The sequence below is a fragment of the Apium graveolens genome, chromosome 3 (genome assembly GCF_009905375.1).
Source record: "Apium graveolens cultivar Ventura chromosome 3, ASM990537v1, whole genome shotgun sequence".
In the NCBI taxonomy this organism is placed as follows: domain Eukaryota; kingdom Viridiplantae; phylum Streptophyta; class Magnoliopsida; order Apiales; family Apiaceae; genus Apium; species Apium graveolens.
Window position 1 is genome coordinate 265,129,176 of NC_133649.1, and position 14,630 is coordinate 265,143,805.

Sequence of the window (14,630 nt, forward strand, 5' to 3'; positions counted from 1 at the left end):
TTAATTGTTTTCTTTTTATGATGGTCAGAAATTACAAGGGAAGGTCGAAGGGGAAAGTCTCTTTTTGGGATTTCCACTAGACATTTCGCATTCGTCCTTGCCGTGTCCATCCACTTTATAATTAAATAGTAGTTATAGGGCGAAGGATATTATTCTATTTAGGATTTTCCCTAGATAATATTCATTCGTCCTTTCGTTAAATATGGCGGCGAAGAGTGTATCTTCTTCGGGATCGCCCCTAGATAATACTCATTCGCCCGCTCAGTTTATCGTAACTTCCAAGTAATAAATTTATGCAAAGGAAGTGTATTTTTATTTGATTATTTAGTCATTACACTTTTTTACATAGGATTCAGAATGAAATACAAATGGGAAATAAAATAAAGTTTCCTTACTGATAGAATTTTCGAAGGCGACTAGCATGCCAAGTACTTTTGATTGCATCGCCGACCAGTGTTTCCTGCTTGTATGTTCCAGGATAACGATCTCACTTACTTTGTAAGGTCCTTCCCAGTTTTGCTGAAGCTTCCCCTATCTTTCAGGCATAGATGCGACCAATTCTTGTAAGACCAAATTCCTGACACTGAATGACCTCTTTTTTATTCCCGAATCACAGTGTTTGGCTGCCTGCGATAGGTACTTTACATTTCTTTGGTGGGAATCATCTCTTTCTTCTTTTAATAAATCTACATTCGCCCTTAATTCGAAGTTGTTGGCTTCCATATTGTAGACTTTGGTTTTGTAAGATTCTAGGCCTACTTCGACCAAAACCAAGGCATCTGTTCCGTATGCAACCCTGAAAGGAGTTTCTCCGGTGGAAGACCCGGGCGTTGTTCGGTAAGCCCGCAAGACCCAGGGTAACTCTCCGTCCCATCCTCCCTTGGGCTTCATCTAACATTTTTTTGATCTCTTGAAAGATTATCTCTTTGGCTGCTTCGATCGTCCCATTTTCTCGGGGATGTGCAACCGATCTAAACTTCCGTTGAACCCCGAAGTGATGCAAAAACTTTCAAAACTTGTTCCCAACAAACTGGGTTCTATTGTCCGAGACACAAACTTTCGGGATCCCGAACCTGAGAATAACCTACTCAAGGAAGAACTTTTTGGCCGCTTCTTCGGTTATGGCGGATAACGACCTAGCTTCGACCCACTTGGTTATGTAGTCAATGGCGATTATGCAGTATTTTTTCTATCCAGTGCTGGTAGGGAGAACGCCGATGATATCTCCGGCTCACATGGCGAACGGAATGGGGCTAAGGACAGAAGTCATTTCTTCGGGAGGCTTCTTCGGGACGGTGGAAAATAGTTGACACTGCTTGCACTTCTTTGCAAATTTGATTACATCGGTTCACTTATTCTAACCATCCCATCTCGGTCAAGCTATATATGAAAATCAGTAAGTGTTTTTCATATTTATTTACGTTTTACATGTAAGTTTTTTTGTGATATTTTTGCATGCAATTTTTTCTTTTCTGAAAACATCTTCTAGGTTTCTTCTTTTTTGGGGTTTTTGCTATTTTTGTAAGGGGTGGTTTTCTGGGTAGGAATTAAGCCTTTTTCGTGGGTTGTTTGCTTTTTTAGAGGCACCCAGTGGGTTTAAAGAGGGCATGCGAGTTGTTCTCCGTCAAGAACTCTCTTCAGGGGGGTTTTGATTGTGGAACAACCTTCGGGAGCCGACCCAGGGTGCTTAGTTCTTCCTTTTTCCTTTCCTGTCAAGTTTAAAGATGGCATGCAAAGGGTTCTAGGGGCAAGAACTTCCTTCAGGAAAAGTTGTCTGTAGAACATCCTTCGGGAGCCGACTCTGGGCGTTTTCTTGTTCGCTCGGTCCCTGGACATGTACTCGGTCCCTTGTCTTTTTATTTCTTTTCTTTTTTGTTTATCCGAGTACATGGACTAGTTTATCTCTTTATTTCCGAATATAGGGACATGGACCGAGAGAATCCTCCCGCTGAGACTTCTACTCCCAGGGTGAACACTCTCATCAGGACTTCTTCTATCCAACCCGAAAGAACGGGAAGGGCTCTCTTCGGCTCTTTAGTGATGTACCCTGCGGCTAACAACCGTTCAGAGTTGTCGAAGGAATGAATGGGCCAGATGTATTTTGATTATTCTTTCCCACGAGGCTATTTCTGGCTATACACTGCTAAGGGAGACGAGCGGATCTATGACACTCCCGGTGTGTCGAAGGGATATGGAGACTGCGCCATCGGCATCTCCGAAGCTGCGTTCAAATATGGCTTCAGGGTGTAGTTGCTGAAGATTCTTAGGCATCTCTTCAGCCAAATAGGAATCGCTCTAGGGTAGATGGATTCGAACGGATTCATCCACATCAATTATTTCCACAATCGGTGCCTTCAAGCCGGGGTTCAGCCGCTTTCACGGCTGTTCTAGTATCATTATAATTTTCGTAAGAATCCGAAGAGCCCGAGATTCTATAATATTGCCCGTCGGGCCGGCCGGGCAGACTGGACGACCACTAATTTCAGTGCTTCATCAGTAAGCCTAAGCTGGCCGACCATTCGGTGTGGCATGAGGTCAATGCTTCGACGCTCATAATGCCGAACTTGACTGAGGAGGATAAGGACTTGTACGCGGCCCTGGTGGACACAAAGGTGAACAAGATCGATTTCGAGAAGTTTCGAGACAAAGATTGGCTCCTTAGCTTGTGCGGTGGGGGTAACAGTCATTTCATTCGTCTATTTTTTACTTGTAGTTTTGTCTTTATATAACTGCTTTCCTTTACGTTCGTTCTGCCTTTTCTTCCTTCTATTTTTATGCATTGTATACTTGGAGTTTTGTGATACTACTTGTAATGACCTTTCTTTTGTCTTCCTTGTTTTTTAGTATCTTTCAGCGAGGCCCTTATTGATAGAAAGAAGGCTAAGGCAGCCAAAAAAGGGCTGCAAAGGAGGCTGAGAGGGCCAAGGTGGCCGGTAAGAAGATTGTGTCGTATCATTTTCCAGAGCAGACGGAAGAGAGAACCGAGGCTAAAAAGTCAGTTCCACCTCAGCAAGCTCCTTCGACCTCCGAGGATGAACAGGGAGACGACCTGGAGGTCATGGGCGATGGAGGCCCCTCCAAGCGGCTCCGAAGCCGGGATGGAGTTGTTCAGATGTTCGTCCCCAACCAGGCTGTTCTGACATCCGACCATACTGTCTACCCGGCTAGGAAGTCCACAAAGGAGGTGGCTTCGGACCTTTGCCACGGTCTTCAGCTTCCAACTGACCGGGCTTCCTTCGCGACAGCCTCTGCGACAGAAGCTTGCACGAAGCTGATGTCCTTCTTATTTATGGTACGTAATTGCTTTAATTTTATTTGTTTAGTCATTCTTCATATTTTTTCTTCGTTTGTTTGACATATTTCTTGCCTTGTGTATTTTTTGTAGGCTACTCCTTAGGTCGATGTCGTGGAGGACAAGGTCCGAGATATGGAGGCCAGGATGGCCAAAGTCAAAGAGCTGGAGCTGAGGGCCACGATGGCCGAGGAGGAGCTAGGAAGGGTGCAAACCCATAATGAAGTGCTGGTCGGTCAGGCCAAGGTGTTGCAGGTTGATAAGCAACAGCTGGAGGGGGACCTGACCAAGGTCAACAGGCTAATCAGCCACCGAAACGTCCAGCTGAAGAAGTCTTGAAAGGAGCTTTTAAAGATGAAAAAGCAGCTGGACCAGACGGAGGAGTGCTGTTTTCAGTTCGGCGATGACTATGTCCTAGAGAAGGCTCACGACTTTGGATGGGATTATAAGCAGCTGTTGGATGACAGCTTGGAGGATCCCATAGGTCGGCCAGTGGTCGAAGCTCCTGTGGTCTCTTTTGGAGAAGATGAAGAGTCTCAGATGAAGACCTTCAGTCTTAGATATTTTGACTTGTAATTTTTAATTGATACTCCTACCTTTGGGATTTTTAATTTATCTCGCCTCTAGATAAAATTTCTTTAAGTTTTACTACATCTTTCTTTTTTAGCATACTGTCATAATTTATTTTTACTTTGCTCATTGCATCTTCGGCTTTACTTTTGCCTTAGCAATTTTCGCGTCGTGTTTCTGCATCTTCGGCTTTTTTTGCCTTACCAATTTTTCGTGCGATGTTCCTCATCGTCCCCGAGTGGTAAGGGGGCAAGTTGGTATCTCGAATGGAAAACTTGAGCCATTAACACTGAAGAAATTGTCTTTTAACCTAGAAGGGGAAGGGCTCGTTTTCTTCAGGATCTCCCCTAGACGAGACCTTCTTCGCTCTCCGGGTTTTCTTGTAAAACATTTATGTAAGATTTGAGGACGAAGGGCTTTCCTTCTTCGGAATTGCCCATAGATAAAGCCTTCTTCATTTCTTCATCATAGTCGTCTTTTTTAATTATTTTCTTTTTATGATGGTCAGAAATTACAAGGGAAGGACGAAGGGGAAAGTCTCTTTTTGGGATTTCCACTAGACGTTCCGCATTCGTCCTTGCCGTGTCCATCCACTTTATAATTAAATAGTAGTTATAGGGCGAAGGATATTATTCTATTTAGGATTTTCCCTAGATAATATTCATTCGTCCTTTCATTAAATATGGCGGCGAAGAGTGTATCTTCTTCGGGATCGCCCCTAGATAATACTCGTTCGCCCGCTCAGTTTATCGTAACTTCCAAGTAATAAATTTATGCAAAGGAAGTGTATTTTTATTTGATTATTTAGTCATTACACTTTTTTACATAGGATTCAGAATGAAATACAAATGGGAAATAAAATAAAGTTTCCTTACTGATAGAATTTTCGAAGGCGACTAGCATGCCAAGTACTTTTGATTGCATCGTCGGCCAGTGTTTCCTGCTTGTATGTTCCAGGAAAACGATCTCACTTACTTTGTAAGGTCCTTCCCAGTTTTGCTGAAGCTTCCCCTATCTTTCAGGCATAGATGCGACCAATTCTTGTAAGACCAAATTCCTGACACTGAATGACCTCTTTTTTATTCCCGAATCACAGTGTTGGGCTGCCTGCGATAGGTACTTTACATTTCTTTGGTGGGAAGCATCTCTTTCTTCTTTTAATAAATCTACATTCACCCTTAATTCGAAGTTGTTGGCTTCCACATTGTAGACTTTGGTTTTGTAAGATTCTAGGCCTACTTCGACCAAAACCAAGGCATCTGTTCCGTATGCAACCCTGAAAGGAGTTTCTGCGGTGGAAGACCCGGGCGTTGTTTGGTAAGCCCGCAAGACCCAGGGTAACCCTCCGTCCCATCCTCCCTTGGCTTCATCTAACATTTTTTTGATCTCTTGAAAGATTATCTCTTTGGCTGCTTCGATCATCCCATTTTCTCGGGGATGTGCAACCGATCTAAACTTCTGTTGAACCCCGAAGTGATGCAAAAACTTTCAAAACTTGTTCCCAACGAACTGGGTTCTATTGTCCGAGACACAAACTTTCGGGATCCCGAACCTGAGAATAACCTACTCAAGGAAGAACTTTTTGGCCGCTTCTTCGGATATGGCGGATAACGGCCTACCTTCGACCCACTTGGTTATGTAGTCAATGGCGATTATGCAGTATTTTTTCTATCCAGTGCTGGTAGGGAGAACGTCGATGATATCTCCGGCTCACATGGCGAACGGAATGGGGCTAAAGACAGAAGTCATTTCTTCAGGAGGCTTCTTCGGGACGGTGGAAAATAGTTGACACTGCTTGCACTTCTTTGCAAATTTGCTTACATCGGTTCACAAAGTCAACCAAAAGAACCCTTGTCTAAGGATCTTAAAGTCAAGAGACTGACATGCTAGATGTTCTCCGCAGATCCCTTCATGCACCGCTTCTAAGTCCTAATGTTGTTCTTCGGTATTTAAGCACCATAAGAGGGGCTGACTAACCGACCATCGATACATTCTTTCATTAACGATAGTGTAGCTTGATTCCATGTACTTTACTTTCAGGGCTTCCCTTCGGTCCAAAGGCAAGATTCCTTTTTCCAGAATATTCCGTATAGGGGTAATCCAATCGGCTCCTTGGTGGATCTCAAGGCATTCTTTCTTTTCAATTAAAGGCATTTTGGCTTCGGTTAGATAAATAGAACCGACTAAGCTCTGAGACTCGGCTGAAGCTAGCCTGGATAGGGCATCCGCCCGACTAATGTTTTCTCTGCCTATCTGACTTAGCTCAAAAGTTTTAAATAAATAAGAAGATTCTTTTACCTTAGTGGCGTAAGCCTTTTTCTGAGGATTCCTTTATTCATATTCTATTGAGAAGTGCTTGACCACCAGCATAGAATCACTAAACACCCTCAAGTGCTTCGCCTCGAGGCTACAGGCTAACTCCATTCCTTCCGATAGGGCTTCGTATTCTACTTCATTATTGGTGAGGGGGAAGTTGAATCGTATAGATTGAGATATTTCAAACCCGTCGGGTGTTAAGTGGCATTTATGTCCACATAGAACGTTTCCTAAAGGCTCGAATTGGTATTTTGTACTCAAGTTATTTGTGTATTTGATGTGCTTTTGTAGTGTTTTGCATTTCAGGGCATAGACATAAAGAAGGGCTGGATTTTGCATGATATATGCTTGGAAGAGTGTGAGGATAAAGTAGAGATGCACAAAAAGCCCGGGCCTAAAATTCTGGCCCGGCCCGATCCGGTCTAGCTCGGTCAAGCCCGACCCGGTCATCCGATGAAGCCTTGATCAAGTGCCCGAAGAAACCAGCAAGAGAAGACAAGAAATAAAGAAATAATGATTTTTTCCTGAAGCTCAGCGCGGCCGTGCTACACTTGGGAGCGGCCGCACCAGACACAGAGCGGGCGCACCGTATCCAAGGGCGGCCGCTCCCTGACATTTTCCAGAAATCCTGATTTGAATAGAAGATCGATTTGCTGGGCTTTTGGATGGTTTGGGCTGCTATATAATGACTCTTTAAAGACGTTTTTCATAACGGAGACTAAGGAGAAGACGTCGAGAAGACCTAGGAGCACAAATACAACGAAGGAGAAAAAAAGCTTGTTTTTACTTGTGATTTTTTGATTGAGTTGTAATCTTGGATGCTAGTTTTCTTGTTTGTTGAACCTATTACTCTTGTTAACATAGTTCATTATTTATTCAGTTTATAAAGACTTAGTTTATTATACCATGCTTTTATCGGAACCCACGGTGATGATGAGTTCGATTATGAACTAATCGTTATCGTGGGGTTCTAACGGATTTATTTATGGATTTCAATAGTTAATTTGTTTTGATATCTTGGTGTATGGTGATTGTATGATATCCTAGTATTGGTTGTGCTTATTCATCTTATGAGCGTCGCAAACTTATAAGATAGTGTGTTAATCTCTATTGAAGCGAAAGTGAATTTAGAGGTTTAGAATTTGCCATGCTAGCATAGGTTCATGTAATTTTTATGCATGATTCGTAGGTAATTTTAAACATCTTACTTGCCCTATGTAATCACGATAGTTAACTTGCGCATTAAACCTTTATGTTGTCAAATTCTATAGACATATAGGGTCTCAACATATTTGGTGTATATTCAGCTTCTATCTTTTTTGTGGATGTCTATTAGTAGGGTATTCATACAATGAAAGTTGGCATTTACTAGTTTCGTGTTATCTAATTAGTTGTCATGACCATTTCATGCTAAGGTTAACAACAATGACTTTGAATGAAGTAGTATTGAAGTTATAATCCTATGTTTATCTCATATAAGTAATACAACCTCAATTCTCTTCATTAATGTTATTTAGTGTAATCTCTTAGTTAATCATAGTTATAAACAATCTCAACTTGTTATCATCTTAGCATTGAATAATAACCATACCATTGTTACATAAGTGCATAAATTGAAGTTAACCTAAACCAGTCTCTGTGGGAACGAACTAGAAAGAATTCTATATTACTTGTGAATGCGTATACTTGCGTGTAAAATTAGCGAGTATTTTCTTCCTAACTAGTTTTTGGCACCGCTGCGGGGGACTCGGTGTTAATTTTTAGTTTATGTGCTTGACATCAGTGGTCGTTAAAGTTCACTGACTAGGATATTTTACTTACTTGTTTTCTTGTTGTGAATCCAAAGGCTTTGAAGGATTACTCTCAACCGAAGATCGATGATATTCAGTCTAGCATTGTCAGACCAGCCATCGTGGCTAACACGTTTAAAATCAAGGCTAGCATGATTCAGATGGTGCAGAACTCAGTTCAGTTTGGGGGTTCTCCAACGGAAGATCCCAACATGCATATTAGCGATTTCATCGAGATCTGCAACACCTTCAAATTCAACACTGTGTCTAAAGATGCTATAAAGCTAAGGCTTTTCCCATTTTTTCTGAGGGATAAAGCTAAGTGTTGGTTGCATTCTCTACCACCAGGCTCTATCACCAAATGAGAATATCTTTCTTAAAAGTTTCTTACTAAATTCTTCCATATGGTGAAGACAGCTGCAATCATAAATGCTCTTACTTAATTTGCGCAGCAATCGGGAGAGTCTTATGTGAAGCTTGAGATCGTTATTAGGAGATGCTTAGAATGTGTCCTCAGCATGGGATGCCTGACTGGATGATTATCAACTCTTTTATAATGGCTTGGGAGCACAGTCAAGACCCATGCTTGGTGCAGCATCAGGTGGAGCCTTATGGGCTAAGAGCTACGATGAAGCTTATAATTTAATTGAACTGATGGCTGCTAATGAGTACCAGAACCCTTCTCAGCTGACTACCTTAAGGCAAGGTAGCAGGAATTCTATAGTTAGATGCATCTACTGCTATAGCTGCTCAGCTTAAGGCTTTGACGTTGAAGGTGGATTCTTTGGCTAATTATGGAGTTAATCAGATCACTAGTGTTTGTAAGCTTTGTGCTGGTACGCATGAGACGAAGCAGTGTGTAGTGAATCAGCTCAGTTCATGAGAAACTTCCAGAGGTCGCAGCAACGAGTTCCAGCTACCTATCATCCCAACAACCGTAATCATCCTAACTTCAGCTGGAGCAATACTCAGAATGCGGTGCAACAGCCTTATCAACAGTATGCAGCAAAACAATTCAACCCTCCTGGTTTTCAGTAATTGTAATATGCACTAAGACAACAACTTCAAATACAACAATCTAATAAAAAATCTGAATTGGAGGAGTTGAGGCTCATGTGCAATATCCAGGCGGTTTCTATTAAGACCTTGGAGAATCAAATTGGGCAGATTGCCAATGCCTTGATGAATCGACAACCTAGTACACTCCCTAGTGACACAGAAGTTCCAGGCAAGAAGGAAGAAAAAGAGCAGGTTAAGGCAATTATATTGAGGGCTGGGAAGGTTGCACATCCTGAAAAATCTCAAGTTCCAAAAGCTGAAGTTGTGGCTGAAGAAGATGTGCAAAAGGAAGCAGAAGTGGAACCAAGGAATAAAACGGTGGAACACACTCCTCCTAAGGGTAATACAGGGGAGAAACAGGTCTATCCTCCACATCCTTTTCCTAAGAGGCCGTAGAAGCAAAATTTGGATGAGCAGTTTGCTAAGTTTCTAGGAGGTGTTCAGTAAACTTCACATCACCATACCTTTTACTGAAGCTCTTGAACAGATGCCTAGTTATGCGAAGTTTATAAAAGGTATTCTATCTCGGAAAGTGAAGCTTGATGATTTATAGACCGTTCCTCTCACGGAGGAATGCAGTGCTATACTGCAACAGAAGTTACCTCCGAAGCTTAAAGATCCTGAGAGCTTCACTATTCCTTGCACTATCAGAAACTTATCGTTCGAAAAGTGTTTATGTGATTTGGGAGCTAGCATCAATCTGATGCCTTTGTCTGTCTTCAAGAAGTTGGATTTACCTGATCAAGAACCTACTTATATATCCTTGCAGTTGGTCGATCGTTCTATTACATATCCACGAGGTATTATAGAGGATGTCTTGGTCAAGGTGGACAAACTCATCTTTCCTGCTGACTTTATAATTCTTGATTTCGACGAGGATAAAAAGATTCCCATAATCTTGGGAAGACCTTTCCTGGCTAATGGACGAACCGTGATTGATGTGTAGAAGGGTGAGCTCACTATGCGAGTACTAGAGCAGGATGTGACTTTTAATGTTTTCAATGCCATAAAATTCCCTGCTAATAACGAGGAGTGCTTAAAAGTGGAATTGGTCGATTCTATGGTTACTTCAGAATTTGATCAAATGCTAAGGTATAATGCCTTAGAGAAGGCCTTGTTGGGGAATTTAGATAGTGAAGATGATAAGGTGATAAGCAATTGCAGTATTTGAATGCTTTTCCTTGCAAGCGAAGGCTGGATATGCCTTTTGAATCTCTTGGAATGTCAGAACTCAAAAATGCTGAGGGGCATCTCAAACCATCTATTGAGGAAGCTTCTACACTTCGAGCTTAAACCATTGCCTGAACATTTCCTATTTGTGACAGTTCTTGGGTGAGTCTAGTTCAGTGTATGCCGATTAAAGGAGGTATCACTGTGGTCGCTAATGAGAAGAATGAGCTTATTCATACTCGAACAGTCACGAGGTGGAGAGTTGCATGGATTACAGGAAGCTGAACAAGGCCACGAGGAAGGATCACTTCCCTCTTCCTTTTATTGATCAGATGCTTGACAGGTTGGCTGGGCATGAATACTATTGTCTTCCTAATGGCTAATCGGGTTATAATTAGATTTGTATTGCTCCAGAAGTTCAGAAAAAGACTACCTTCACTTGTTCATTTGGTACTTTTGCCTTCAGAAGAGTTTCATTTGGGTTATGTGGAGCACCTGCCATATTTTAGAGATGCATGATGGCTATCTTCTCGGACATGATAGGTCAAAATATGGAGATGTTCATGGATAATTTTTCTGTGTTCGGGAATTCTTTTGACAAGTACTTGCAAAATCTTGGCACAGTTCTTAAAAGGTGTGTTGAGACCAATCTCTTTCTCAACTGGGAGAAATGTCACTTTATGGTGCAGCAAGGCATCATGGTCTCTGGTAAAGGTCTTGAGATGGACAAAGCCAATGTGGGGGTCATTGAAAACCTTACCCACCTATTTCTGTTAAGGGGATTAACAGTTTTTCTTGGTCATGCGGGTTTCTATAGGCGGTTCATCAAGGACTTCTCTAAAATCTCTAAACTGTTGTACAATTTATTGGAGAAAGATGTCCCTTTCAAGTTTGACGATGAGTGTCTAACTGCTTTTGAAAGCTTAAAGAAGAGTTTGATTACGACACATGTCATAACTGCACCTGATTGGAATGAGCCTTTTGAAATGATGTGCGATGCAAGTGACTATGTAGTTGGAGCAGTTCTTGGGCAAAGGAAGTACAATATATTTCATATGTTCTACTATGCTAGTAAGACTCTCAATCGTGCTCAACTGAACTATACTACCACTGATAAGGAACTCTTAACCATTGTCTACGATTTTGAGAAGTTTCTCTCATATTTGCTTAGGACGAAAGTGACAGTTTTCACTGATCACACTGCTGTTTTCTCTCTCATCTCGAAGAAGGACTCGAAGCCTAGATTGATTCAGTGGGTTCTTTTACTTCAGGAGTTTGAGTTGGAGATCAAGAATAGAAAAGGTAACGAGAACTAATTTGTTGATCATCTCTCTCGTTTAGAAGATCCAAGTACGACTTCACATGATAAGACATTGATAAATGAGTCTTTTCCCGACGAGCAGTTGTTTTGGGTGCAAGAGGAAGAATTGTGGTTCGCAGACATTGTGAACTACCTTGTGAGAAAAATTATGCCTCCAGACTTGTCTTCTGCTAAATGGAAGATGTTTCTTCATGAGGTGAAGTGGTACATGTGGGATGAGCCATTTTTATTTGGGCAAGGAGCTAACCAAATCATCAGGAGATGTATTCCGTGCAGCAAGACGGAGTGTATCTTGTGAGACTGTCATTCGACTGTTTATGGAGGCCACTATGGTGGAGAAAAGACAGAAGCTCATAACTTTCAAGCAGGATTCTTCTGGCCTACATTGTTTAAGTATGCGCATCAGTTTGTTTTGAAGTGTGATCGCTTCCAACGTATTGGTAATATGTCCAAGAGGGATGAAATGCCTCTAAATGTGCTACTCAAGGTTGAGGTCTTCGATGTTTGGGGGATCGACTTCATGGGGCCATTTGTCTCATCTTGCAATAATCAGTATATCTTGTTGGCGGTTGATTATATCTCGAAATGGGTGGAAGTTAAAGCTTTTCCGCTGAATAATGTGAAGGTAGTGCTCAATTTTCTTCACAAGCAGATATTCACAAGATTTGGGACTCCAAGAGTCATAATCAGTAACGAGGGATCGTATTTCTGCAATCGCAAGTTCACTGCTATGATGCAAAGATGTAATGTGAATCATCGCATTGTTATAGCCTACCATTGCTATAGCCTACCATTGCTATAGCCTACCATCCTCAGACTAATGGTCAAGCTGAGGTGTCTAACAGAGAGATCAAGCGTATTCTGGGGAAAGTTGTATGTCCATCGAGGAAGGATTGGTCTTTGAAGTTGGATGAAGGTGTTTGGGCAGTATAGAACATCATACAAGACTCCTGTTAGGCATGTCTCCATTTCAGCTAGTTTATGGTAAATGATGTCATTTTCCTGTGGATCTAGAGCACAAAGCATATTGGGCTTTAAATAAATTGAACCTTGATATGGATACAGCTGGTAAGAAAAGGATGCTTCAACTGAATGAAGTCGATGAGTTTCGACTTCAAGCGTAAGAGAACAACAAAATGTATAAGGAGAAAGTCAAGAGGTGGCACGATAGGGGTCTAGTGCTCAAATCATTTGTGTCGGGATAACAAGTTCTTTTGTTCAACTCTCGTCTCCGCCTTTTTCATGGAAAATTGAAGTCAAGATGGTCAGGGCCGTTTGTTATCAAAACTGTGTTTCCACATGGAGCGGTGGAGATTTTTGAGAATGATCCAGGCCAAGCGTTTAAGGTGAACGGACAACGATTGAAGCATTACTATGGAAATATGGTAAACCGTGAGGTGGTTAGTGTCATTTTATTACCGTGAGGTGGTTAGTGTCATTTTATTGTCAACTTGATCTCAGGATTCTACATCAAGCTAGCTACATAAACCAAATGCTTCTTGGGAGGAAACCCAAGCTTGTTATATATTAGGAGTGAATAACAGCTGAAAGAAAGAAGAAAACATAAAAAAATTAGAAAATAAAAAAAACAGGGGATTTTTGACAGTAGCATGGCGCGCCCGCGTTGGGAAGCGGGGCGGCCGTGTTGAAAACTCCAGTAACTGCGCGCGCCCTGCTCTGGCTTGTTGGGCGGTCGTGCTGAAATTCCGGAAACACGGCGCACCCGTGCTACCAGGCGGGGTGGCCGCGCTGACCCCCTGGAAAAAAATCAGAAACTCAAAAATTCGAAAACAAAACATAACACCCAGCTGAAATTCCCTCCTTCCACTACCATACTTTCTCCTCCAAATCATATCTAATCACCCCATTACTCCCACTATTCCCATAATCAATTCCCACTTCTATTCCAAAACTAATTCTTCATTAGCTATATATACATACACTTCCACACATCCATTCCTCACCATATTTTTCAATCTCAAACCTAAATCTCTCTTATACACTTCTCTTTTGTCAACTTATTCAAATCCAATGGCACCAAATAGACAAAAGACTCAAGTTAGCAGCATCACCACTGATTCTTCGAGTGTTGGGAGTGTGAGTCCTAGGTTTGTTACTCTGGAGACTGAAGCGGAGTATACGAGGCTGCTATCGAAGCCCATAGCGAAGGAGAGGGGTTTTATACCATCGGGAAGGGATGGTAAGCTTTTGAAGATGATTCTGGAGATGGGTTCAGTATCTTTTTGTGAGACACCCGCTGCTGTGCCAATGAGTGTTGTTCGCAAGTTTTCTGTGAACGCGAAGGCAGACAAGAATGGGTACTCAGTGGTTCAGGGGTTGACGGTGGACTACACTGTAGAGGCTATTCGTCGGGTGATTAACCAGCCCGAGAGACAGCCGGCTCAGGAGGATTGGGTGACTAAGACTGGGGAGGATTTTGACTTGGACATGATTGTTACTACTGCCGTGTATCCCAAACACTCACTGGAAGTTCAAGAAGGGCTCGAATGAGTATGCCACTTTCCCCACCTCTTGCATAAATAGGTTCGCTCGTCCATGAAACTCTTTTATCTGTGCGAAACATCATGCCTTCTTCACATGTGCACGATATTACTGTGGATCGTGCCAAGTTATTGTAGAGGATATTGCAGGGTGATTATGTGGATCTTGACTCCATTATTTATCAGGGATTCTGAGGTATCTGCGTGGGAGCACTACGGGTTCTATTCTATATACGTCGATTGTGACAAAACTATGTGTGGCAGTTAGAGTTCATTGGCCCGTACATGAGCAGCTGCAGTTGCCTAGTGCCCCTATTGATAGTTCGATGATAGCAGTGATGCAGGAGTGGTACGGTGGGAAGGCTGATGAGAAGGGGCTTGGTTACTCCTACGATCACTTGCCGGATGGCCAGCTAGCCGATCAAATATATGCTGGTGGTTCAGCTCAGGCTAGTAGAGCAGCATGGAGACATCAGAGGGGTGATCCTAGTTCTTCGCAGCAGTAGCAGCAGGAACAACAGGATGTAGAGGATATTATTGGTTTAGGTTCAGTGCAGTATAGGCGTTTGACGAGGATGATGAACGCGTTGTATGATGTCTAGAGTAGGTTT

The 14,630-nt window shown here is 42.2% G+C and overlaps 1 protein-coding gene and 1 non-coding gene across 2 annotated transcripts; both read right to left on the reverse strand.

Annotated features, from left to right (window-relative positions):
* Positions 1-4,873: 4,873 nt before the first annotated feature.
* Positions 4,874-5,239, reverse strand: LOC141714987 (uncharacterized). Its single transcript, XM_074518477.1, has one exon. It carries the CDS (start codon positions 5,237-5,239, stop codon positions 4,874-4,876), a length of 366 nt encoding a protein of 121 aa, XP_074374578.1.
* A 3,148-nt stretch (positions 5,240-8,387) lies between these two features.
* Positions 8,388-8,493, reverse strand: LOC141716084 (small nucleolar RNA R71). The gene has a single exon (XR_012572814.1). It is a non-coding gene; the product is annotated as a small nucleolar RNA R71 (small nucleolar RNA).
* Between the last annotated feature and the right edge of the window lie 6,137 nt (positions 8,494-14,630).